Genomic DNA, 25,495 nt, shown 5'->3' on the forward strand with positions numbered 1-25,495 from the left:
ATATTTGTGCCAAAAGAAATGGGATATAAACAAATGCTCATTTGAGGAGTAGGACTCACTCTAGCAGATTCCATTTCTGGGAGACATCCCGTTTAGACCATAAGGCTGACACCTTTCTCCCAGTCTCAAGGACCCTTCTTAGCCTGAGGTGTAGCCCAAGTGCAGCTGCATAACAGGAAGGTAAGTTTGATATGGTTCTGTCCACATTTGAAAAGTGGGTGAGATGGCTTGCACTTAGGGAAACTATTCAATCTGGGGTGATAAGGGAGACCATAATGGGGTAGAGGATTGGGGGCCTGGCTGTTTTGCAGTTGGGTCTGTCTCTGTCTTCTTCTCACTCATATACTGTGAAATTCCCTTCACACAACTGTACCTCCCCTTACCTGACCTTTGGATTAGACATAAAGTAGCCCCCAAAGAGGACCAGGATGCTTCATGAAGTCAGAGTGAAGGAACAGAGGTGGTGATACATTTAGCTTTGTTCTTCTTTGGACAAAATAAAACTTGGAACTTTCAGCTTACTGTGGCCAGCAGTGAGTCTCTCAGTGGTACTGCAGACCAGCCAGTAGGCTGGTGCCAACAACGTTCACATTTAAAACTCAACACCCCCTTTAAGTTGCTCTTTTCTCCTTCTCTCTCTCTCTCTCTCTCTCTCTCTCTCACACACACACACACACACACACACACACACACACACACAATTTCACGTGACCAGTTAATATCTGTTTAGATTCATGTTGATGAAATGGTGATAATGAGCTATAAATTGAAAGTTTGTGTCAGTGTGTTCAAGCTACTATAACAAAATTTCATAGACTTGGTAATTTATAAAAAACAAATCTATCCTTCACAGCTCTAGAGGCTAGGATGTCCAAAAATCAAGGCACCAGCAGCCATGGTGTCTAGCAAGGACTTGTCCTGATAGATGGGCACCTGCCAGATATTCTCACAGGCAGAAGAGGGAAGCAGGTTCCCTCAGGTCTCTTACAAGGGCACTGACCCCATTTAGGAGAGGCAGAACCTTCATGATCTCATCAACCTCCCACTTTTGGGGGTGTGGGAGTGGGTACCGGGTAGTGAACCAGGGGTGCTTTATCACTGAGATACATCTCAGTTCTTTTTTAATTTTGAGACAGAGTCTTACTAAGTTGCTGAGGCTGGCCTCAAACTCTTGATCTTCCTACCTCAGCCTCCTGAGTTACTGGAATTATAGGCATGCACCACCACACTGGGCCTCGTCCCATCTCTTAGTACTATCACTTTGAGGGTTAAATTTCAACATATGAATTTTGGTGGGGAGGGGGACAGATACATTTGGAACATAGCAGTTTGCTTAAAAATAGTAGAACTGGTGTTTTGGAATATGAGCTGAGATGCTCATAAAATTTCTCTATCTCATCTGCCTTATCCTAGAGGAAAGCTTATTTTATTTGCAGGTACTACATGAGGATAATCAATCTGTAAGCATAGTAATGAGTCATTCTTTTATGGAGAAGTTGCCACATTAGTGTTTTCTTTATTAAAATTCATTAATCGATACTAGTTCAATAACATTGCAAAAAGAAGTTGGTAGGTTGATCTTTGGTTTCCTGGTCATGGGTTTTTGGAAAGGACCACATTAAATTGTTTTGAGTAAGATTTGGAGTCTAGTTTCTTTTACTGTAGTAAAAACTGCCTTCTCTGCACTAGGACATACTTGAAATACACGCATCCGTGATTTTTTTCCTTATTAAAATATATTAAAGAAAAGTATCATAGCCAGAAAGTAGCTAATCTCTCTTTTAATTAGAGAACTAAGAAATCATAACTTTAAATATTAATTGAAACATTAGCTAAAAATAGAAGCAGCTCTGATGTTTCTTTGACAGGCTTCAGTTTTAAAATGCATCCATTTATCAATATAAACATTTTTGCACTGTTTCTTTATTTTGCTGTTGAAAATGAGTGGGTTTCATTTTGTGGCCATGCTCCCTGTCCTGACAGAGCTCCTTGGGGAGGCTGACTGCAGGGATGTGTGTGTGCCTGGGACTGGCTTTGACGGTTGACTCTTTGTTGCAGATATGTTTGCTGTCTCTCCACTGGGAAGTCCAATGTCTCCCCACTCCTTGTCATCGGATCCTTCTTCTTCACGAGATTCTTCTCCCAGTCGAGACTCTTCTTCAACAGCTGCTGCGAGTCCCCATCAGCCCATTGTGATCCACAGTTCAGGGAAGAACTATGGTTTCACCATCCGAGCCATCCGGGTGTACGTGGGAGACAGTGACATCTATACAGTGCACCATATCGTTTGGGTAAGACCCACCGTCTCTTGCTTGTCAGTTTTCACTTCCAGTCAGATTGGGGAGTGGCTGAAGCAAAGTTAATAGAAAACTTATTTTCTGTTATCCTGGCCTTTGGAACCTGTTTCATTTTCCTTTTAATGTTCTTTTCCTTTATCTGTATGGTGGAACTGAATTTAGCAAAAATTAATAATTTCTCCTAATTCTGTCCAGTTTTCATAGTTGATTGTCCATTCTTATATATCAACTAGTAGACATACTAAAAGGTTATCATATTTCTATCCTACTTACATTTTTCTTTCCTGGGGTTGTTTTTTAAAATTAGATTCCCAATTCTCTTGAAAATTTTTAAAGGAAATGGAAAATAACCTATTTCAGAACAATGACACAATAGGAAACATGCCTTTTTGATGTCCTAGTAGGAGCTTGGTATCATTTGTGAATTGCTCAAAATATTCTGCCAGAACAAACAGTAGGTGTTAGGGTTGTCATTTGTTTGCTCACAAACATTCTCTTCTCTTGAACTTCAGAATGTAGAAGAAGGAAGTCCAGCATACCAGGCAGGACTAAAGGCTGGGGATCTGATCACACACATCAATGGAGAGCCAGTGCATGGACTTGTTCACACAGAAGTTATAGAGCTCCTGCTGAAGGTACTGTCTTCTTTATGTCATGGCCATGCAGAGAAGATGGGTAGACCGATAGTGCCAAGAGAGAGTTCTCCAAGGCCCCATGTCATCAGTCTCATTATTTAGAGGATATTCATAGTCTGAGGTTTAATGTAAAGACAAAGTATTATGAATTCCTTTACATTATGAAACAATATCTCTATATTTGCACACCCAGTTCCTAATTTTGCTTCTCATTCTACATAGTAAGAATACTCTTTGTTTATGTACCTCGCACATCATGGAATCCACCTCAGGTCATTTTCTTAAGGAATTTTTTGGTAGGTTTGATTCTAGTATAGTAGGAGACACTAGTACTGAACCATGAATCAGATTGAGCCTAAGAGTTCCTTTAAAAGAATCATTGAGTAGGTGCACATGTACTACAAATGATGGAACTAAGTGGTAGGGGAGGAGAGGTTCTAGCAATTATTAGGTTTCCCTCTTTCCCATACAAATATATAAGTCGGCTTAAGTTGGATCAATTTTTGTTTGACAGGTAAGCTGAATGGAGCTTATGAAGTGAGATCACAGGAAATATGGATGTGAATGGAGAGAGACAGTTATACTGAAAAGAAAGCTGATTTTCTGTGCTAATAAATGCAGTCCCTACTTTTAGGATTATTTAACAAACCCACAAATTTATAGGTGGTCTTTTGCTTCTCAAGCACTCCACCCTGACTCTAAAAGCCATGACCAGCCCGAGCCTATTTAGGGAGAAAGAGCATAAATATATATAAGCATAATCTCATATGTATGGTTTAAACCACATTCATTCAGACTGACTGTAAAGGGCTGGGGATGTGACTCAGTGATAGAGCACTTGCCTAGTATGCACAAGACCCTTGGTTCAATTCCCAGCACTGCACCAAAAAAGAAAAAAAATCAAAATCAGACTGACTCTGGTGCCCTCATTATAGACATTGGTGACATGGGTGGTCTTTGTCCTCTAGAAATATAGGAGATGTAAGCGGGGGCGGATAAAAACGACAATTAGTTGGGGCTTTAGCAGAAAGAGGAATATCATACTTTGGGAGAGAACATTCTGTGAGTTGGGACGAGGTATCCCAGGGAAATGAAATGACCTAGGAGGTGAAACTTAAAAAGAAAATGAGGGACTTGGAAGGTGCTCCTAGGAAGTAGGTGGCATATCTTTCAAAACTAAATGCAGCTAAATGACTTCTTCCTCGCTTCTTTTATCCCTTCAGCTTGCACAAGTATACTTTTCAAAAGATTTGGTTTTGAAAACCTAGTCTCCAGAAGCAATAGTGTGTGTATCCTGAGGTCTAGTGTGAGGCAGTCAGTTGGTCGAAGTTATTGCCGTTAATTCACAGGATTCATGAGACTGTGATCTTGGGTTCAGGTCCCCTGGGGATTTGGGGCTCAATAAGTTTGTGGAATAGAAAGCCTGCTGTCCAGAAGTCAGGGACAAGGACTACATAGCTACTTTTGTTGTGTCCTGATTTCATGTCTTATTGCACATGCCATTTAGTTTGGTAGCAAAAGCCTTAAGACGACAGGGGTAGCCTAGACTTCTGTGTGGTTACTAAGTAGAAACAAACAACACTAAGTAGAAACAAACAACACTTCTGGCTCCTGCTAGGATAAGGCCTGAGGTTTTAAGTTCAGTTCAGCACCTGTCTCTGATAATGGTCTAATCTAACTGGGATGGAACAAGAGTCTCAGTAAATGTACAAGAAATGGGAGGCAGAGCAGGATTGCCAACTTTGAGATCTCTTGCTGTAAAAGTCATCTGAAATCATCTCAAGAAATAAGTCAAGAAGAAACTCAAGATTCAAGAACCTCACAAGCTGCTTTGCCCAGAGTACTTTATTCTGTGGTCCCTGGTGCCCCATCACTGGCTCACAGAGCCACCCTTTTTGAATAAAGACCAGGGAACCATGAGGTTTTCCTTTGTTTCCTGTATCTAATAGACCACAAGGTGGGCAGACAATGGAGCTTAGTGTCTATAAAACACTCTTTGTCTAGGTGCACAGCTTGACCCTTGGAGTTAGAGAATAAGTTTTGTAGGTGGGCTTCTTTTAGTTGTCATTCATCCTAGCAGAGCTTTTTCAAAGCTTGGCATCAGTGATTTTAAAAAGGTTAAAAGGATTTTAAATGGTAATAATGTATGTCTTGCCTTCTGCATTCTTTATAACAGTATTGTGTTATGTGCAAAATAGCTTCTGCCACAACATATCTTTACATCATAGTGTACATCTGCTCATAAAAGCAGAAGACAAACTAAACTGAAATATATAAATATTGAGGAACACACATTATTTTGCTGAGACATAATTGATCACTTTCATGATTTATTTTGTATGTCAATATGATTCTATATTTTAAGACCTCTCTTCTTGCTTCTATGATATTTGAATATATATTTCTCCTAAAGGTTTCTGGCAGGTTTCTCAGCAGAATCAGATGGTCTTGGATGTAATATATTGCCTCCTGTGGTTACAGATCACCTTCCACAACCTAATGCATTTATTCCTGGGCCCAGCTCTGTCCCTGAAATGGCTTGAGCATAGTGGAGTGGAGAGCTCTGGCTCTTAGAACCTATGGCTTTGTGATCCATGTAGAGGATCCTGCCTGTGCCTCATAAGGATGCACTCAGAGGAGTAACTAGTGTAATGAAACAAAGAGGATACAAGGGATTTAATTATCTTCCCAGTGAACTGTGTAATCATGTAGCTTTCTTCCAAAATGAACCAACAATTCTTGAACAAAGAGTGTAATGTGACTAGTATCAACAGTAGGCTCCTTGTGCCCTGGCTGATTTTACATGGGATGGTACTTCCAGTCTAGTATTTTTTATCATTTTCTACCTGTCATAGTCACATTTGGTCTCATTTCCCTTTGCAGCTTCAAAGTGGACCTGCTATGAAAGCTCTAACTTATATGTTCAGGGAAACTTGTCCAAAGTCGCTCAGCATGCTAGAATCATAGAATTATAGACATTCGTGGTTGTCTAATTCATCTCCCCAGTAGCAAGTGACTCCCTTCAACCTTTCCTGACATCTCCCTTCGACTTTAAGGCAGCAATCTTTAAAAAACAAACAAACAAACAAACAAAAACTTCATAAAAGAACTTCACGGGGCTGGAGTTGTAGCTCAGTGGTAGAGCACTTGCCTCACATGTATGGGGCACTGGGTTCAATTCTCAGCACAGAATATAAATAAATAAATAAAAGGTCCATTAATAACTAATAACACATTTTTTTTTTAAAAAAAGAACTTCACAAATAGACTGAAGTCATTCTTCAGTCCTACAGTTGTAGACAAAGACCAAACTGACCCAGTCATGTCCCCTGCTCACATGATAACTTGCCAGGCCTGACTTCTGTAACCCAGGAAACCTTCTGTTCAGCCAGGCTGCTTTCTTAGTATAGCATTAGTTTAATTTCCAATGTGTAAGAGATGCCCTGAAATTTTACCACCACTTGGTTTAGAAATTTCCTTTCCAGGACCTCTGGGGAGCTTCTGTATATTGAAATGGAGATCACCAAATAGCATCATTACCATTTTCATATTTGTTGAGCCCCTGATGTATACAGAGCCTTGTATGATATATACTATAAGAGTCACACAAAAATGGCACATAAAATAATAAAGCAAGAGCTCTTGGTACCAGAAAGTCTTTTGCATTTTCTACAAATAAAAACAAATAACCCTTGCAGTTATAGATATTGTAAATATAAATGTCTCTATATTATAGATTTTTTTTTTTAAAAAAGGGAGAGAGAAGTTAACAAAGCAACCAAGCCTACCTCCTAGGAAGGGGCACAAGATGACTGGCAACGAGTAGAGTAGCTCAGCAGCCTGAGCTTTTAACTTATAGATTAAGTTATGATATATACAGAATATACAGTTATTATATTAACTTATAGATTAAGTTATGATATATACAGAATACTGCTCTATATATGAAGTCTCCAATTGCCAATGACTTATAGCCCAGCATTCACAGAGGAAAGTGGTGGCTATACCAGGTTATAAACAAAGTGTTAAGCATAAGGAACAGAGTGTAAAACACAAGTTCTGAAGGACGAGAGATGGCTTTCCTTTCACTAGGAGGAGGCACAGCGATAGTGTCAGAGAATTGGGGATTATTTGCACAGGGTTTTGAAAGATGGGTGGATGCAGTATGTGAAGAGGGGCCCAGCCTCAGCAACACAAAGAGCTGTGTATATGTAAGGATAGCTCTTCAACAAGAAGAACTGTGCAAATCTCAAGGTGTGTGAGGCACAGAGCAAGTCAGCAGGTTGGAACCTGGGTTTATGTGAGGATACGGTATGTGGGAAGATTGGGGTTGGGTGAGTGTGTCAGGGCAATGGCAAGGGGATGAAGGAAGAGCCCATCCCCATCTCTACTTTTCAGAGAAAGAAAGGTAAAACCTGTGGAACTCTGTGAATTACCCAAGGCCAACTGATAGCTTATCAGTTAACAGAGCCAGGCTGAGAGAAGAGATTAGATAGTCTGACTTCTGCTGTTGTCTTCAGTTCAGCTAGCTTAAAATAATTTCCCACCCACTGTGCACTAATAACCAAAAGAGTTTAAAGTAAAAGTGAATTAATTGAACATTAACAATCTGCTGGATACATTTCTGTTGTTGTTGCTGTTATCTTTTAAACAAGTGACACAGAATTTCTCTAAGAGGTGGCTCATTCATCAAGTTAATTGAGGATAAGCCTAGGTAAACTACAGGAAGGGAATTCAGGGAGCAGCTGCTGTAGCAGAATGAATCCACCAGGTGGCAGGCTTCACAAATAGCACCTATTTTTCGATCATTTACCATTTTTCTACTTAGTAATGTTTCCAACCTAATATTTGCACTCTACATCCTTTGTGTATTACTCCTTAGAGAAATTATCTTTGCTATATGTGTGTAAGTCAAAAGTGAATTGTCCTCTGAAAGAGCCATATAGAAACAAAGAGAAAACTGAATTTGGTTTTTATAGGGTGTATGGGGTGATGTGCTGCCGTTTAGCAAGCTCTGCTCCTCACTGTTTTGTAATGAGGAGTGCTCAGGATCTAAATTATATTTTGTCTTATACAATTTTTTGATGTTTACATTTCCTTGGTGATCTGATTCTTCAAGCATGACTCACGGCCATAAATTACATGCTGATATGCTCACCACCCCTGGTGACAAGCCCAAACCACATACCACACCAGGCAGAGGCAGAGGGACTCAGGATGTACCCTCCCCTACACAGTGGGTCTGGGAGAGAAGAGCATGGAAGAGTGAGGAACAGGAGAGAAAAGCACAAGCTCTTCCCTTGGGCTCTGTGACCCTGAGGAAGAAGAATTTCAGGGACTCTCAATCTATTGCCCTTATCTGTACATCGAGGATGACAGTCCCTTCCCATTCATTAGGTTGTAAAACCAAAAGTAAAGAGAATATATATGAAAATGGTTTAAAGAATATATATGAAAATGGTACAAGCTCTACCATGCCAGGTGGCATGGTTAGCTTCATTAGATTAGACATAAGAGTCAGTCATGAATTCCATAGAAGTGAGTAGAACTAGATTCAGATTCAAGTGGACAATAGGACAGCCAGATGATCATTACAGCTCTGGGTGACTACTCCATATAGGAATGTGGAAAAGGATTAAAAGAACATCAATGAAAGGTGAACTCCAACCATTTTGTGGCCTCTAGCCTTCAAAATAAGAAAAGACATATTTTTATCTGGTCTCACTCAATTTGTGAAGAGATAACCTGTTCCAAAAATCTTTCAGTGGTAGCCCTTACATACTTATTAGCCAAAATTTCTATTTAAATAATAAATAGAATGCAAATCTCTATCCTTTCTGAATAAGGGGGGGGGGGTGTCTTGTTGAAATTCAAACCCTAGTTTCCTAAAATATTTTCTACAAATATGACATTAGGTATGAGTTTATATGTTCCTAAATGTATAGAGAACTAAAAAACCAATAATTAAATACTTTCCTTGGAGGTAAGGCATGGATAAATCTTCACTAACAAAATATGAATATGTAAGAGAACTCCTAGGAATTGAAAGACAGAAAATAATAGCAGTAGGGAAATAGCTAAATGAATTTTGATTCACCCAAGTGATAGACTACATTATACAGCAAATAAAAATCATGTTCTTAAGATAATACTTAATGATAAAAGTTTTTAAAAATTATATAATAAAAAATGAAAAACAAACATAGTAAAATTAAAATTGTTTTTAAACCTTGTGTATGTGCACATGCACGTGCAAGCCTGAAAAAGAAAGGCCAGCAGTGGTCAGGGACGTAGCTCAGTAGCACAGCACTTACCCAGCACACATGAGCCCCTGCGTTTTATCTCCATCACCACAAATATAAAAAAGACCAGCAGACAATACATGAAATATTACCAGTGTAGTTGGGTGGTGGGCTTCTCAATGATTTCCTTTTTATTTCTACTTTACTCTTTTCTTCTTATAATGGCATGTCTCAAATCAGGGGCAGAAAGTAGATATTATCATTAAAACAGTCAGTCCCTGTTTTTTCAATCCCCTGTTCTTACCACACTTAACTTCCCATCACTTGGTACCACTTAGAGATGAGCTGCTGGTGTCCTCTAGGCAAATGCCCTTTTCCTTATCCTACTCATATTTTCAAGGTAATCAGAACCATCTCTTACTTTGAAAGGACATGTTTCTTTCCTGGTTATTTCAAAATTCAAAAAGAGTTTATGGATGCCAGTGTGACTGCCTGCTGCCCTGGGTACTCTGGGCCCAGCAGCTGACTCCATGCTCAACTCATCCCCAGGGCCTGCCCAGGAAACTCCCGTTCCCAGACTGAGTGAAAAGACACAGAAACCCACCAGGAACTACCTCATCCAGTGTGATCTGGTTAGAAAGAGGTTTCCTACCAGCTGGCACATGTTTTGCAGTTCTGCAAACTGACAGGTTTTATGACAATAGAAAGGAAACCTTTTAAAGTAATTAAAAATAAAAGTCTCATTCAGTTTTGCTACTCTGTGATTTCTAGGCCAAAGACAAAGCACAAAAGGGAGAAATATATATATGTATGTATATGCATGCCAAGAGCAGACAGCCACTGGGCACATTTATACTTAATACATATGGATGAAGATAACTTATTTATAGAGTCCTTTCCATGTGTCACACTTGGTGCTAAAGGCTTTACAAACTCTCATTTATGCCTCAGATGAGCCCTGTGGGATAGGCAGCATTGGTACCATTAGCAAGTACCATGTATGTGACTCCACTGAGGCCTCAGGAGGTGAGCAGCCAGCCCACTGAGATCATAGAGCTTAGATTTGTTGTTTGTTTACTATTTTTTATTTGTTCTAATTAGTTATACATGAGAGTAGGAATGCACTTGGGTACATCATATATAGATGGAAAATAATTTCTCATTGTTCTGGTTGTACATGATATAGAATCCCATCAGTCGTATAGTTATATGTATACATAGGGTAATAATGTCTGTTTCATTCTACTATCCTTCCTACCCCCATACCTGCTTCCCACCCTTCACTCCCCTCTACCTTAAGTAACTCTGTTCTTTCCTAGCCTCGCCCCCAACCTATTGTGAGTTAACATCTGCATATCAGAAAAAACATTTGGCCTTTGGTTTTTTGGAATTGACTTATTTCACTTAGCATGGTTGTCTCCACTTCCATCCATTTACCCACAAATGCCCTAATTTCATTCTTCTTTAAGGCTGAGTAACATTCCATTGTGTATATGTACCACATTTTTAAAATCCATTTGTCTGTGGAAGGGCACCTAGGTTGGTTCCATAGTTTAGCTATTGTGAGTTGAGCTGCATCACTCAGCTGCAACATTGATGTGGCTGCATCACTGTAATTTGCTGATTTTAAGTCCTTTGGGTATAAACCAAGGAGTGGGATGGCTGGGTCAACTAGTGATTCCATTCCAAGTTTACAAAGCTTGGATTTGAACTCAAACATGTGGTCTCCAGAGCTCACCCTATTTAAGAGACTTCATATTTTACCCTCCACCCCCATTTGAATTGCCTGGACTTCATTGATGGAAGGGTTGTTTAGAAACTGGAAGGCTCTTTTTATGAATGCTTGTATTTATTCGTCTTTGGATCTCTTACCTCTGTTCTGTTCTTATGTTGCATCACAGCATTCCCCTTTGATATCACCTCATCTTTTTTATAGAGTGGAAATAAGGTGTCAATCACCACTACCCCATTTGAAAACACATCAATCAAAACAGGACCAGCCAGGAGAAACAGCTATAAGAGCCGGATGGTGAGGCGGAGCAAGAAGTCTAAGAAGAAGGAAAGTCTAGAAAGGTTAGTTAAATCATTCTTCTTGGGAATTTGGTATATATCCATGTTGGAGAAATTACTCCTTACTTAAATGCTTATGTATGAGAAAGACCTATTTCTCTATGAGAAATTCTATGCCACAGTTCACATATATTTGTTGAAGTTTGTATTCACAATAGCATTATTTTTCATAAGAAAAGCATTGACATATTTTCATTGCAGAAGGATTTTAATATTAATAGTTTTTTATCACTTGTGAGCACCCTGAAAAGTTTTTTGTTGTTTATGAAGCTGCTAGACTTCATTTTAGGAGAGTTGAATTTGAAGAACTGAACCAGTAGGAGGCAGTTTTTCACATTAAATCTGCATTTTAAATGTCCCGTAGATTATCTAAAAACAATTTTGTAATGCCAGATATTCCAAAATAAGTACATTTTTAAAGCCTCTAAATAAACCTGGAAGTTAAAGGATTTTTTCTAACTGACTGAAGTCTAACAAGGTAACACAGTGGCAGCCTGGGGGAGCGCTGGTGTTCCAGGTGGGGATACCTTTTGCCAGGCTGCCCCTGGTGTGGCTTCTTTGTGCTGCCACAGCCCCTGTCCTTCCCTCACTTGGATCTGACAGATTTATCTCACCAAGAGGACTCTTGATATAAATATAGGAATATAGGCAGACAAGAAAAAAAATCATTTTTTAACTCCAAGGAAAAGTTTTACAAAAAGGAGAAATGTTATACGTAGCCTAGCTGTGATATAAATTAAAACACAAGCCATTGTGAAACTAAAATTCTTTGTTTTAGCCATATTGGGAGAAATAGAAAAGGGATAGTGTATTTGTTCAGCAGATAGAAGGAGATTATACAAGAGCTTAATTCTCATTTTCTATGGTAAGAAATCAACTGATAATTTCTACAACTGGGAAAGGTTTTTAAAATGCCAGGATAAGCACATTATTTAGCAAAATACAGACAAATGGAAGAAGAAACAGATAAAGTAGAAGAAGGTAGTTTCCCTGGGGTGTGCAGACAGCATAAGGGGAGTTGCTGTTTCATTGTAAGTTTATGACTTTGTGCACCAAGTACTTTGATTAAAATTACACACTCGAGTTCAAGAGTCCCTCTGTTCTTTCAGAGATTGTGCTCTATATTTTGATTGTGCTTTAGGTTACGTATTGTTTCAAGGGATAGTAGTACCCCAACTTTCTGTGTAAGCTCACCAGGGTGAGATTGGCTTCTATGATGGTAAAAGAATGCCATAGATCCAGGGGCACTGATAAGCCAGGGGTAGCTGCATTTTTTTGTTTTGTGACCTGCTCATCAAGTGCTAAGTGCATGGTCGTGTCTGTGTATCATGTCTGCTACCGTTGAAAGAAGTTGCAGCCTCACCTTGCCCGGCATTTTCCATGTGAACACACAGACTACAGTGTTGTTAGGGATATCCAGCAGCCTACAACAGAATAAACACAGCACACAGCCCTTCCTAGATAATGGGGAGACAATTGGTAGAGGCTTTAACAAATTCTATATCCAAGTTAACACAAAATGAATCTCTGGAAGAAAAACCATTACCTCTTGATATATATGGGGTATATACTCAGAGCTTTCATACAAAGAAGACACTTCTAATAAACCTAATAAAGAAATGATTTGAATGTATTTGTATTTTTCCTGTTTTCCTGGCTCTTCCTAAGCGTTTGGCATTAGGAGAACCTTAAAAGACTATTCCTTTACAAGTCATGAGAAAGTTTTAACATAAAAGTAGCATCCTCCTCTCATCGCTTATCTGACAAAGTTGCTAAACTGAATATGTGGATGTGGTAGGGAGGCAGGTGTGGTTCTGAAAATAGGCTCTGATCCATGATTTTTGTTTTCCACTCCAGGAGGAGATCTCTTTTCAAAAAGCTAGCCAAACAGCCTTCTCCTTTACTCCACACCAGTCGAAGTTTCTCCTGCTTGAACCGGTCCCTGTCATCCGGAGAGAGCCTCCCAGGTTCCCCCACTCACAGCTTGTCTCCTCGATCTCCCACACCCAGCTATCGCTCCACCCCTGACTTTCCATCTGGTAAGTCTCCTGGTCTAGACAGCAAGAGAGAGTCCAGAGGAAGTGAAGTCATCATGAAGATTTTGCCAAGCTGAGGAAGTAAATGACAAACAGGACTTGCAGGGAGGACAGAGGGGCTTTTCTGACTATTAAACTAAGACAAGTAGTATGGGCTAAGCCTGGATGTAGGGAGGTTCATTTCATTAGTGAGATACTAAGACATGATGCTGACTGTACCGCCAGTGGTCTGGTTGGGAAAGTTTGGGAAAAAAGGGACAAGGACGCTGGATTCTTACAGCCCTTTTTTCTGCCCACAGGTACTAATTCCTCCCAGAGCAGCTCCCCAAGTTCTAGTGCCCCCAATTCCCCAGCCGGGTCAGGGCACATCCGCCCCAGCACCCTCCACGGCCTGGCCCCCAAACTCAGTGGGCAGAGGTACCGCTCCGGAAGAAGAAAGTCAGCCGGCAGCATTCCACTCTCCCCGCTGGCCCGGACACCCTCTCCAACGCCCCAGCCCACCTCCCCACAACGCTCACCATCCCCATTATTGGGACACTCACTTGGCAATACCAAGATTGCACAAGCCTTTCCCAGCAAGATGCACTCCCCCCCCACCATTGTCAGACACATTGTGAGGCCCAAGAGTGCTGAGCCCCCACGGTCACCGCTGCTCAAGCGTGTGCAGTCCGAGGAAAAGTTGTCACCTTCCTATGGCAGTGACAAAAAGCACCTGTGCTCCCGCAAACACAGTCTGGAAGTGACCCAGGAGGAGGTGCAGAGGGAGCAGTCCCAGCGGGAGGCAACTCTACAGAGCCTGGAGGAGAACGTGTGCGATGCCCCGTCCCTAAGTCGTGCCCGGCCAGTGGAGCAAGGCTGCCTAAAACGCCCGGTCTCCAGGAAGCTGGGTCGGCAGGAGTCTGTGGACGACGTGGACCGAGACAAACTGAAGTCCAAGGTGACAGTGAAGAAACCAGATGGCCTCCCAGAAAAGCCTGAATCCCATCAGAAACCCCATGGTCTCAGCAGTGATGCAGAAAATCACGCTCTCTTTAGGCTAGAGGAGAGAGAGAAGAAAGTCTACCCCAAGCCTTTAGAAAGGTCAAGTCATTTTGAAAACAAAGCAGCAGAGGCCCAGTCTCTGGGCAACCGGCTGAAAGATGTTCTCCACAAGCAGGCCAGTGTGCGGGCCACTGAGGGGATGGCCTCCGAAGGGACAGCAGCTGCCTGTGGCCCAGCACCAGGGGAGCACAACCAGGGCATGGGTGATTTCAAAAGGGCCTCTGCTCCCAGCACCCTCCAGGACAGTCTCTGTCGCTCCCCTGACAGGTCCACCTCTGGGAAGGGTGAAAACACAGAGAAGACCTCCCAGGCCAAGGAGTTCCTCCGAAGTGAGAAGTTAGACAGTAAACTGGCCAATATTGATTACCTCCGAAAGAAAATGTCACTTGAAGACAAAGAAGATGGCCACTGCTCCATGCTGAAGCCCAAGATAACATCTAGCACCCATGAATGCCTGCCAGGGAACCCAGTCCGACCCATGGGTGGGCAGCAGGAGGCCCCACCTGGCTCTGAGAGCCGAGCATTTATGAGCAGCACCCACACAACTCAGATGAGCACCGTCTCCTTTGTTCCTCTCAAGACCTTAGCTGGCCGGGTGGATGGTGGAGCAGAGAAGTCAGGTTTGGTTGCTCCTGAGTCCCCTGTCAGGAAAAGCCCCTCTGAGTATAAGCTGGAGGGTCGGTCAGTTTCATGCCTGAAGCCCATTGAGGGTACACTGGACATTGCTCTTCTGTCTGGGCCCCATGCCTCTAAGACAGAGCAGCCATCACCAGAGCCTACACAGAGTCCCAGCCCTGGTGGTGACATGGCACCCTCTGTGCCACTACCTCTTCCTGGCAGTAGTGGGAAGAAGAGTGAAACCTCCAGCCTGAGAGAGCCTTCCCCTGCCAGCTTAAAGATGAATAAAGCCTACCTGCTCGAGCCTCGGTTCCTGCCCCCCAGCCGGGGTCTCCAGAACTCACCAGCAGCTTCCCTGCCCGACCCAGAGCTAAAGAGAGACAGAAAAGTTTCCCATCCTGCTGCCAGGAGCCCATTGACAGTCATGGAAAACGATTCCCAGCAGAGAGTGTGTGGCCCCACTAAACACCAAGACTGTGCTACTGACACCAAGGTCATCCCTGGCCTGGGACAGACACAGCATTGCAATGACCAGGCTCGGCCATGTGGCCCTCTCCCATCTGAAGGGGCCCCCTCAAAGGAAAAGGCAAACCTAAAAGATCCATCTGAAAAGGGACCCTCCACAGGGAGGAGTGAGCGTTCTGCCTTGAGAGCGGATGTGCACAGAGACCCCATTGTGGAACTGTATCCTCTAGAGACTGCTAAAGCCAATGACAACTGCAAAAATCTCCCTTCTGTGGGAAGGACCCACCCAGATGCTAGTAGTACACAGGCCCAGACCCCGGAGAAACCGTGGGGACCTTGTGCAAAGATATACCACAGAGATGGCCAAGGTGAGGCAAGGTCCCTGATCAGAGAGGACTCTTCCTTGAACTCTGCTAGAATTCCTTGTGAAAGGGAGGTGGGCAAGATAAGAAGTAGCATGGAACCCAAGCCTGAAGCCCCCCCTACCAAGTGTCCCCTACAGCCACTCGGAATTGAGAGTAGGAAAACTGAAAAGCTCCCCAGTTTCTCCTCTTTGCAGAAAGAGGGTTCCAAGGAGCCTGACAGGAAAGAGCAGCCTCTACAAAGGCATGTGAGCAGTGATTCTCAGCACCCCCTGACCACCAAAGACCTGTCCGGCCCGGCCTCTCGGCAGCACTGCAGTTCCTCAAGCCTTGGTCCCCAAGGGACCAAGCCAGGTGTGGCAGAACCTGCAGCAGCCTTCCAGGATCCTCCTAGGCCTTCTGTTGCTGTGCACAGTGAGAGCAGTGACCACAATCTCCGACCTGGCCCTGACCCCGGCCCTTCAAAGTCCAAGCACCCAGACAGGTCCCTCTCCTCACAGAAATCAAGTGTTGTCACTGCAAAGGGCAAAGAGCCTGTCACTCAGCCCCTCAGTGGCTCTAGCAGAGAGGGAAGGAGCAATAGTAAAGGTGGATTGGATGTGTTCACTGCCATCCCAGGCTCCCAGAGCAAAGCTAACGAGGTGGGTGGTGGGGGAGAAAGTGTGCCCTTCAACCCACTGCACACTGAAGAGAGTCCTTTTGATCCCAAACTGAAACCCAGCAGTGGGCATGGCCCAGAGATGCAGGAGAAGCAGCTGCATTTGCCAAGGCCAGGACACCCAGGCTTCAGCGAGTCAGTAGACCATAAACCTCCCATTGTCAGTGAAAAGCAAAGCCTGTCTCCAAAGCACCCCAAACCATCCACTGTGAAAGACTGTCCCCCTCTGTGCAGACAGACAGACAGAAGCCCAAGTCAGCAGGTCCCCGCTGCAGACAGGAAGCCAGAAGGGAAGAAATGCACAGAAGCACTTTATGTTCCTGCGGCAGACAGCGGGAAGCTGGAGGCCAGCCTTTCCCTAGCTCATGGTGAGGCCCGGCTGAAAGGCACAGAGAAGCCAGGTGCAACGGTGGGAAAGGGCTCCTCAGAGGCCAAGGGGAAGGGACCTGGTCCCCAGAAGACCCTGCCTGAGGCTGGCAAGCTCAGCAGCATGAAACGGTCACCCTCGGCCACTGGGCAGAGTTCTTTCCGATCCTCTGCCCTCCCAGAGAAGTCTCTGAGCTACTCCTCCAGCTTCCCCGAGGCCCGGCCTGGAGTTCGAGATGCTGCCACGGCCAGCAGCAGCCCCTCTTCTGCCAAGTCCAATGGGGCCGCACTTGAGCCTACAGCCCCCAGCAACAGGGACCACAGGAAGTCCCAGTCTGGGGCAGATGGCAGAACCCAAATGACAAAGAGTGACTCTTTGCCATCCTTCCGCCTCACCACCTCTACTCTGGAGTCACAGCACTCAGATTCACAGGGGCTGAGCGGAGTAGGCCACAGGGACAGAGCGCTCTCGGTCACCGCTGCCACAGGAGAAACCAAAGGTCGAGAGCCTGCCCCCGCCCAGCCTCTCCCCACTAGGAAACAGAATGTGGGCAGGGAGGCAATCAAGGCACCCCAAGCCCCAAACTCTGATCGCCTCATCACCCTTTCTTCAGAGAAGGACTTTGTGGTGCGGCAGAGACGGGGCAAAGAGAGTTTGCGTAGCAGCCCTCACAAAAAAGCCTCCTAACTGGGCAGGCCCCAGAGCAGGATTGTGGAGACCCCACCTGAATGTGTAACTGTGTCTTGACCACCTTCGAAACCAGCACTGTGTGGGAATGTCCGCCAGGCAGAGCTTAGAGCCTCACTGAGAAGGAGTGGGAGAGAGAGAGGGAACCTTCTTCCAGATGCCTTCCTAGTTGGAACCGGTAGAACTGTTGCCAGATGGTATTTGTACAAAAAAGAAGTAATACCTTTACAGCTAAGGATTGTTGAGGAAAGAGATTTTTCTCTGTAAATATCTAGCAATGTGTTTGGTTTGGGATGTAGAGTCTATACCTTGCTGCTGATTGCATTGTTTATTACAGCTTTTTAAAATTAAGATCTTTGCTTTACCACTTATCATAATGTAGTAATGAAGCAGAATGGTCAGAACTGGGTGTGTGTAAAAATAGATACATCCATATTCATGTATGTACACATCCACCCACATGTTTTGGTCTGTGGTTTGAGAATATTTCAAGGCTCTGTTTTTATAAGTAGTTAAAGATGAAAGAAAGCCCTAAATACAGTAGATTGTGAGTTTTTAAATGTGTATTTTTAAACCAGTTTCTGATAGTACTGGATCTGGCTACCTGTATTTCCAGTTCTAAAGCAAGAGCACTCTGATTGCTGCATTTGGAATCCTCCATTATGAATGGTCAGGACAAATGAAGCTAGCCATTTTCCTTTCTCAGTCATCCTAGTAGACATTTTAATCCTTAGGTCCTGCTGTCCAAAAGGCCAGTTGTTCTTGTCTGTCAGTTATATGTCTGGTCTTCTTTGGTGGTAGAGCAGGGACTATAAACATATCACCTTTGTTTCTGTTCTTTCTTTCCTTTCTTTTCAAACGGTTTCACTCAGGCCTTTGTGCTATGAGTGACTAGTCCAAGAAGCACACATTTTGTGGTAGTCCTGCACCAACCCTGCTCTTGAATAAAAAAAATAAAATAACTGGCTGCACACAAATCTGCTGGTACTTAGGTCAAGTGATAAGCATCAGGCATTGGAAGAGGTTTTAAATTTGCTTTTTTGAGGAAAAGAAGGGGGGGAGTTGGATTTTGGCATCATAGCATATATATTAAGGAATAATCAGGACATCAGATACATTTTAATACATAGCTGGGGCCTTATGTTGTAGATGAAGCTTGCTGTTTTTAGCAAGTTCCTGGGTTTCACATTCATTTCTGATGCATCGAATAGCTCCATGTATTTCATAACATGAACTCTCTATTTGTATGCAAAAACTACTGTATTAATAAAGAGCAGCATTTTTGTAACAAAAGAGACTTAGTGGAGCTATTTGGTGCTTGAATGTGATCATCCTTTTTACTTTTGCTAAGCCTTATTTAAATTTTGTATACCATGAAATATGTAGAATTTGTCAAATCATTTAAGTGCTGAGGGGTTTTGATTTTTTTTTGCTGAAGTTTTTTGGTGGCTTGTTTTGAATTGTGAGATGGCACTTGCTGACATAAGTACTAAGGCACTGAGAGACAATGCAGATAAGTATTTATAAGATGCTTGGGACACATTGCAGGAGTTTTGGTTTTGTAAGATGAAAAATTTACCAATAAATGACTAACCTAGCCCCAAATCCCCTTGGGATGTCTTAGTAGCTTTATGCTATAAAATTGTTTATGTAATCACAGCATCATTGTACAGCCCTATAGATTGTAAATCATCTAGCAAGGCTGTAAGCACTCCATAAACAAAGGTATAACAACCTACTACTCAGTTGTCCTTTGTTGTAAAGTGAGTTGCAATGACAGGAAAAAAAAAGTTTCCTCTTTGCCCCTGTTTTTTTCCATGTAGTTTTAGCCATTCCCCATCACTACATGTTGAAATGTAGAAAAAAAAATATTTTTTACAAGAACTTAAAAGAATTTGAAAGTGGTCTCAAAGCTTTTAATACATATGTTTGGCAGTTGTCAGAACCTGATCCTTCTACACTCAGACATCAATCCAGGTCTGTCCAGGAGGTAGTTCATGGTTTACAGCCTTTGCTTTTTAACTGTCCAGTTTTCTTTAAAGCACAATTAGCTGCTTGTTTACAAAGGATATTTTTATGTATATTTTGTATAGTGTATTATCATTTTTGCCAAATATGTTTTTGCATTTTGGATGAGTAAAGAGTACTTAAGGTTGCATTCATGTATTACCTGTTTGTTGTTGTGAAGCTCTCCAGTCAGCTGGTAGAAATTCTCCTGTGTTCTCTTTGGTCAGTCTCTGTGTGATTGTAAGATGTGCTCCTCGGTAGTACTCCCAGCTGTAGACTTAACAGCTTAAAAGTTTGTTAGGATCTGTGCAATAAAGTGTTTGCAGTCTTATTTTCTCTAAGAAATTCCCCTGTGGATGTCATAATTGTTGTATATTGAACAAATATTTATACTTATGCAGTTGCATAATATTGAATAAAAATTTAGCATGAAAATAATGACTAGTAAGTTTTTTTAAAACACATACATAAATATACATACCACCTCCAAAGACATTACTGATTATCAGTCTATTTTAGAAAGTATGGGTTTTTGCACATTGCTTTTGGTGACTGGAATGGTTTGTCTTTTTTCTTTTGACCTCTACAAACAGTCCATTCTTCAAGATTGTTTTCAAACTCCTTTTACTTCCTCCTCTGAAGGACTTATCAACTTCCACACCTGTCTTCCCTACAGTCTCCAGGGAAGAAGTGTCCTTTCTCCATTCCACCTCCTCACATTCTCCCAAGCCTTGGCTCCATCCATGACTGGGGTCCCCCTCATGGTTTTTTTTTTTTTTTTTCCTGCCATCCTGTCTCTCCTTTTAGAAGCCATTTCCTTAACCTTAGCTTTTCCTTCTTTCCATGCTCAGCTGACCCCCTAAAACAGTAGTCTGTGCTGGAAACCTTCCCATCTTCCTATCACCCCTCACTTTCAGAATCTGGCTTTGTCCACTGCACCATCCACATTGTACTGAGGGCAGTCAGTGACACCCTGAACCCAAAGCCCACTTTCAGGCATCACTTAACATAGGCCATGTCCCCCTTGAACACCAGGCTTCCCGACACATCTGTCTCCTACTTCTCTTCAACCTTTGTCTATTCCTTTTTGTCTTAAAAATTCTGCCCTCTTCCGAGTACTTGTCTCCTTAAACACAATGTTTCCCTGGGTTCATTCTTTGCTGGGCCTTTTTCTTTGCTTTCCCCTTGGTCTTTCCTTTCACTTTTAGGTATTTGTATGTGAGGACTCATATTCAAAACATCCCAAAGTGTGCCCGTTCTCTTCTCAGACCCTTCTCTCAAAGCATGCCATGTTCCTCGTCTTCTCACATGACCAGATTCTACATGTACTCTCCCTTTACATTAAAAAACAATGAGAAAGGGCAAAGGGGTGGGAGGGAGGGGGCATTGGGTCAGAAAGGATGGTGGAATGAGATGGACATCATTATCCAAAGTACATGTATGAAAACACGAATGGTGTGAATATACTTTGTGTACAACCAGAGATATGAAAAATTGTTCTATATGTGTAGTATGAGTTGTAATGCATTCCACTGTCATATATAACAAATTAGAATAAAAATATTTTTAAAAACATTGAATACACACACACACATACAAAATCACCAAATTTGCAAAATGCTCTCTATTCCCATCACTTTTATGCTCCCTATTCTCATCACTTTTCTGCTACCAGAACCCTTAATCTCTATCATCATCTCTCCCCCAGATGAGCCCAGTAGCCTCCTATCTGGTCTCCTTGCCACTTACCTACTCCTTCAGATCTGTTCATCCTTAGAGAGATTTTTGTCAAATTCAAGAACTCTATGCTGTTACTGTGATTTAAATGTTTTAAGTAATTTTCATATTCTTTGGGATGTGGGGCATCTCTTTAAATATTCCCTTAGCCTACCTGTTAGGCCATTTGCTATAACAAAATACCGAAGACAGGATACTTTATAAAGAAGGTGCAGTTATAGAAGCAGAAAGTCCAGAATCAGCTGATCCATCCACTCAGACTCTGATGAGGGCAGATGGCATCACAATGGCAGGACCATAATAGCTCTCTCTTGTAAGAATAACTGAGATCCCAAGAGACCTTCATTAATCCCTTTCAAAGCTGGTGGCCCCAGAGATCCACCCACTTTGTGGTAGGCCCTACTTCACCACCACCACATTGGGGTCCAAGCTTCCAGCACATGAACTTTTGGGGAACATACTCAAACTATGTCCACAGCATCCTAGATAAGTGCTGGGCTCAGGGATGTAGAAAAAGCCTCACCTCCTCCTCTTCTACTACAAGTTAAAAGAAGATGGGGGACAGGACCATGACAGTGATTCTAATTGCCTGAGAATATATTTCTCTTGGTTTAGAGAAATTTACTGTGCTAAGAATCATATTTTTAAAAAGCAATTATGGAAATGGCCAGTTTAATGGTACTGATATCATACTATGAAGTAAAGTCGGCCTTTGCCATGAAGGGAAAACCCACAAAGTATATATATCAGAACCACAGCAATCACTGTTAAGCAACCAATTTAGAGTGAATACATAAAATGAAGTCTGAAACAAGTGAAAGAATGAAGATTCATTCACTATAACACTACGGAGGTCATGAAAGGGCAGACATCCAGACAATTGTGCTCTCATGGATGTGCCCACTGTAACATAATTTCTTGCACCAAATTGTCAACATCTACATGGTGCTATTTTTTTTTTAAATGCAAGGGGTAGGTAGTTATACATGTGTTTCCTGGTATAGCATTTCCCTAACAAACTGTGAGGGCTCATCTTAAAGTCAAAGGCATTGCTTTTTAGTAAATCTTTAACAGTGTCAGGGCAATGGGGTCCCACCTACAGAAGCCACAAGTTCTCTTTTGGAATGGGTGTTGGGATGGGGGTGGGAGTGGGGGATACAAGATTGTTAAGAAAACCAGAGAATTCAAGAACTGGAGATAGCTGTTCAGCTAAGGAGAAATCACTTCTTAAAAAATTGATACTTATCTACTCATGTGGGGCAATCACATTGGGCACTCAACAGCCGAGCCCTTCAGAGAAAACTGATTGGTTTGGTGACAGGAGATAAGGTAGCATGACTTGCGGATTTTGGTTTAGCAGGCCCTATGCAGGGCTAAAATTTCTGAGAATCAACAAGCTTTAAACTGGCTCAGGGACTGCCTTCCTGGCCACACTAGGGAATTTGTATCTGAAGTTTGGACCCAGGCATCTATAATTTTTAAAAACTGTTTCTTGTGTAGTCAAGGTTGACAAGCAAAAACAAGAAATTACCCACTCACAGCTTAACATTTTGTTTAACTCATTTTCCCACCTCCTTGTGAAATCACAGAAAGACCTTTAAGATACTTACTAGGTAACTGCTGGTCCAGTTACCCAGACCCTAATGACCTTTTCAGAGTGTCATCCTCAGACCAGCAACTTTTGCATCCCCCATGGGCATGCTAGAAATGAATGATTTTAGGCCCCATCTCAGACCCACTGATTATGTTATGGGGTTGTGGTTATAGATCAATGGTAGAGCACTTACCCAGCTTGCATGAGGCCTGGGGTTGTTTTGTCCCCTGCACTACATAAATAAAACCAAACTCTGTTGTCAGTATTATCCTGGAAGATAATTACTTCAGATATTTATTAAACCCACAAATTCCCTGACCCTGTCCTGGATCCACTTAAAAACCTAGGAAGAGGCCTGGGAAACTGGGTTTATAATGAATAGTTGGGAAGGGCAGGCAATTCTTATGAATGAGGCCTGGGCAAGTGATATGAGTATGTTAATTGTGTTCAAAGTTGTCTGTGGTAAAGTCTATTATAACTAGTGCTTCTTAAAGCTCCTGGATAGAGGAAACTAAAGATTAAAATCTATGAAACTATCAAAGAGGAACTTGTAAATTTATTATGTACAGATATGTGCTTTAGCACTGGTCAAGATACTTCTCATGTGCCCTTTTAAGCCTCAGTACAGTCTTCAAACACTGTCGTGACATTCCTTTCTTGCTGATGAGGAAACCAGCCCAAATGGGCTTTGTAGTTGGATCCACAAGAACTCTCTACAGAAAGCTTGGGTTAGAATCCAGACTTTTCTAGTCCTAATGCTTTTGATCTTTCTAAACATTTCCAACTGCCATAACTGAATTCAAAATTAGGCTCCTCTGTGAATGATCCAAGCCATCTTATTTCCTCTGTAATGCAGAAAAATCATATTATTAAGTTAACAAATTTGATGATTGGTGGAAAACCATAAGTGAAGGAAGCTAATTGTTCTCTGTAACAGGGCTTCTTTATTAGTTTTAATTAACCAACAGACAATTTCCCATGTAGTCTTCTCAGTTCACAACACAAATGCAACATGAGAAAAGATAGGACTGGAGTCATCTCTGTCCTCATAGGAAAACACAAAGCAGCAGCTTGCTGAATTCTGGGGCTCTGTGTTCCAAGAGACAAGGTCATCTCATATGCTAGCAGCCAATGGTGGACTTCCAATCCAATTAGAAAGAAAAATCCCCAGATCAATTAAGCTCAGTGGAGTGTATTTTACTAAAGCAAAAACACAAACAATTCACAAATATGACAGAACCTGCCCTGGTTCTGTATGCTAAGAACTCTCAACAATGTTTTCAGACAGTACTTAGAGAAAAACAGATGTGGGGGGTAAACAAACAGCAAAACCAAACTGTCAGTTAAATGTAACTAGCTGTTTACAGCCTAATCAGTTAACTGGCTACAGATCCTCTGGCAACCATCCAAAGCTCAGTTACTATGATGAAAGTTTAAATTTCTGGGCCAAACCCAAAAAGCCCAGTCCAAATCCATGATTTCCCATTGACCTTGTTTAACAATTTCTCCGTATTGGTCATGCTTCCACAGGCAAGAATCTGATCAAAACATAAGACATCAGCACCACGTTCAGTCACCACCATCCGTAGATTAAGGGGTCCTCATGATCAAGTGTTTGAGTCATGGTCATCCCAGCCAAGAGAGCCCAGTTAACATCCAGCAGATAGCTGTCCATACACATTTAAGACTTTGAGAGGATGGAGTGCCCCAGGGAGACTGACAGTGTGACTACTAGGAGGATGATACCAAGGATTTAGACCATGTTTCTAAGCCAGGGTCTTTGTAAATCAAACAAGTCAGATGATTAAAGAATAAGCCAGGTGGGAGGTCTACCCATTTTATTCAAATATACAGTTAAGCAATCTCGCACCCCATAACTGGGTGGAACTGTTTCAGGGGATGAGAACAAGTATCTAGAATTTTAATTACTTGAATATTTCTGCCAAGTGAAAAAGGTGGCCACAAGGAAAAATTAGGAGGGGTACGAGCCTCATTATAATAGTACTGTTGTGACATCTAACGGAAAGCTGTCTACTGTGCATGTCTTAAATTATCTGCTTCTGGAAAAGCATTTTCCTAGTTGGCTTTAACTTAAAGCCTCCAACAATTCCAGGAGTCCAGAGGACTACCTTAAGCTGTAAGATAAGATATAACTCAAGATAAGACCCTGAAGCTTTACCGCAGGGTGGATAGTGAGAATAAGCTACAGCACTCACCACACCAGTATTTTTTTTTTCAAAATTCACATTATCCTGTATACTCTGTGATGAGTTGGAGAGCAAATACTTTATAAGTTGAATATCTAACACCTTAGAACTGAACAGACACTTTACAGAAGAAATACAATCAATCAACAAATATGTGAAAAAATGTTCAACGTATCTAGCATTTAGAGAAATGCAAATTAAAACTACTCTAAGATTTTATCTCATCCCAGTCAGAATGAGAGTCAAGGATATAGGCAACAATAAGTGTTGGCAAGAATGTGGGGGAAAAGATAAACTCATACATTGCTGGTGGGAATGCAAATTGGTGCAACCACTATGGAAAGCAATATGGAGATTCCTCAGAAAATTTGGAATGGAACCACCATTTGACCCAGCTATCCCACTCTTTGGTATATACCCAAAGGACTTAAAATCAGCATAATATAGTGGCACATTCATATCAACGCTTATA

The 25,495-nt window shown here is 42.1% G+C and overlaps 1 protein-coding gene and 2 long non-coding RNA genes across 19 annotated transcripts in view; 1 reads left to right on the forward strand and 2 right to left on the reverse strand.

Moving 5' to 3' along the window:
- Positions 1-19,923, forward strand: part of Mast4 (microtubule associated serine/threonine kinase family member 4) — a 565,691-nt gene extending 545,768 nt beyond the window's left edge. For all 17 annotated transcript variants that reach the window (XM_058583078.1, XM_058583079.1, XM_046456189.2 and 14 more), the window contains 5 exons: positions 2,059-2,291; positions 2,810-2,932; positions 11,111-11,247; positions 13,102-13,283; positions 13,580-19,923. In XM_058583078.1, the coding sequence (XP_058439061.1) occupies positions 2,059-2,291; positions 2,810-2,932; positions 11,111-11,247; positions 13,102-13,283; positions 13,580-17,478 (4,574 nt within the window). In that variant the 3' untranslated portion in view covers positions 17,479-19,923. The remainder of the gene's footprint in view (positions 1-2,058; positions 2,292-2,809; positions 2,933-11,110; positions 11,248-13,101; positions 13,284-13,579) is intronic.
- LOC124100623 (uncharacterized) overlaps positions 1-25,495 on the reverse strand; it is a 102,117-nt gene that overhangs the window by 55,479 nt on the left and 21,143 nt on the right. The window lies entirely within an intron of this gene.
- Positions 1,767-19,763, reverse strand: LOC131424622 (uncharacterized). The gene is made up of 2 exons (XR_009227964.1): positions 19,649-19,763; positions 1,767-3,048 (listed from the first exon to the last, which is right to left on the reverse strand). It is a non-coding gene; the product is annotated as an uncharacterized LOC131424622 (long non-coding RNA).

Source organism: Marmota monax, unplaced genomic scaffold, assembly GCF_021218885.2.
Source record: "Marmota monax isolate L192 unplaced genomic scaffold, Marmota_monax_Labrador192_F-V1.1 WCK01_AAM20220418_F8-fsc00130, whole genome shotgun sequence".
Lineage (NCBI taxonomy): Eukaryota > Metazoa > Chordata > Mammalia > Rodentia > Sciuridae > Marmota > Marmota monax.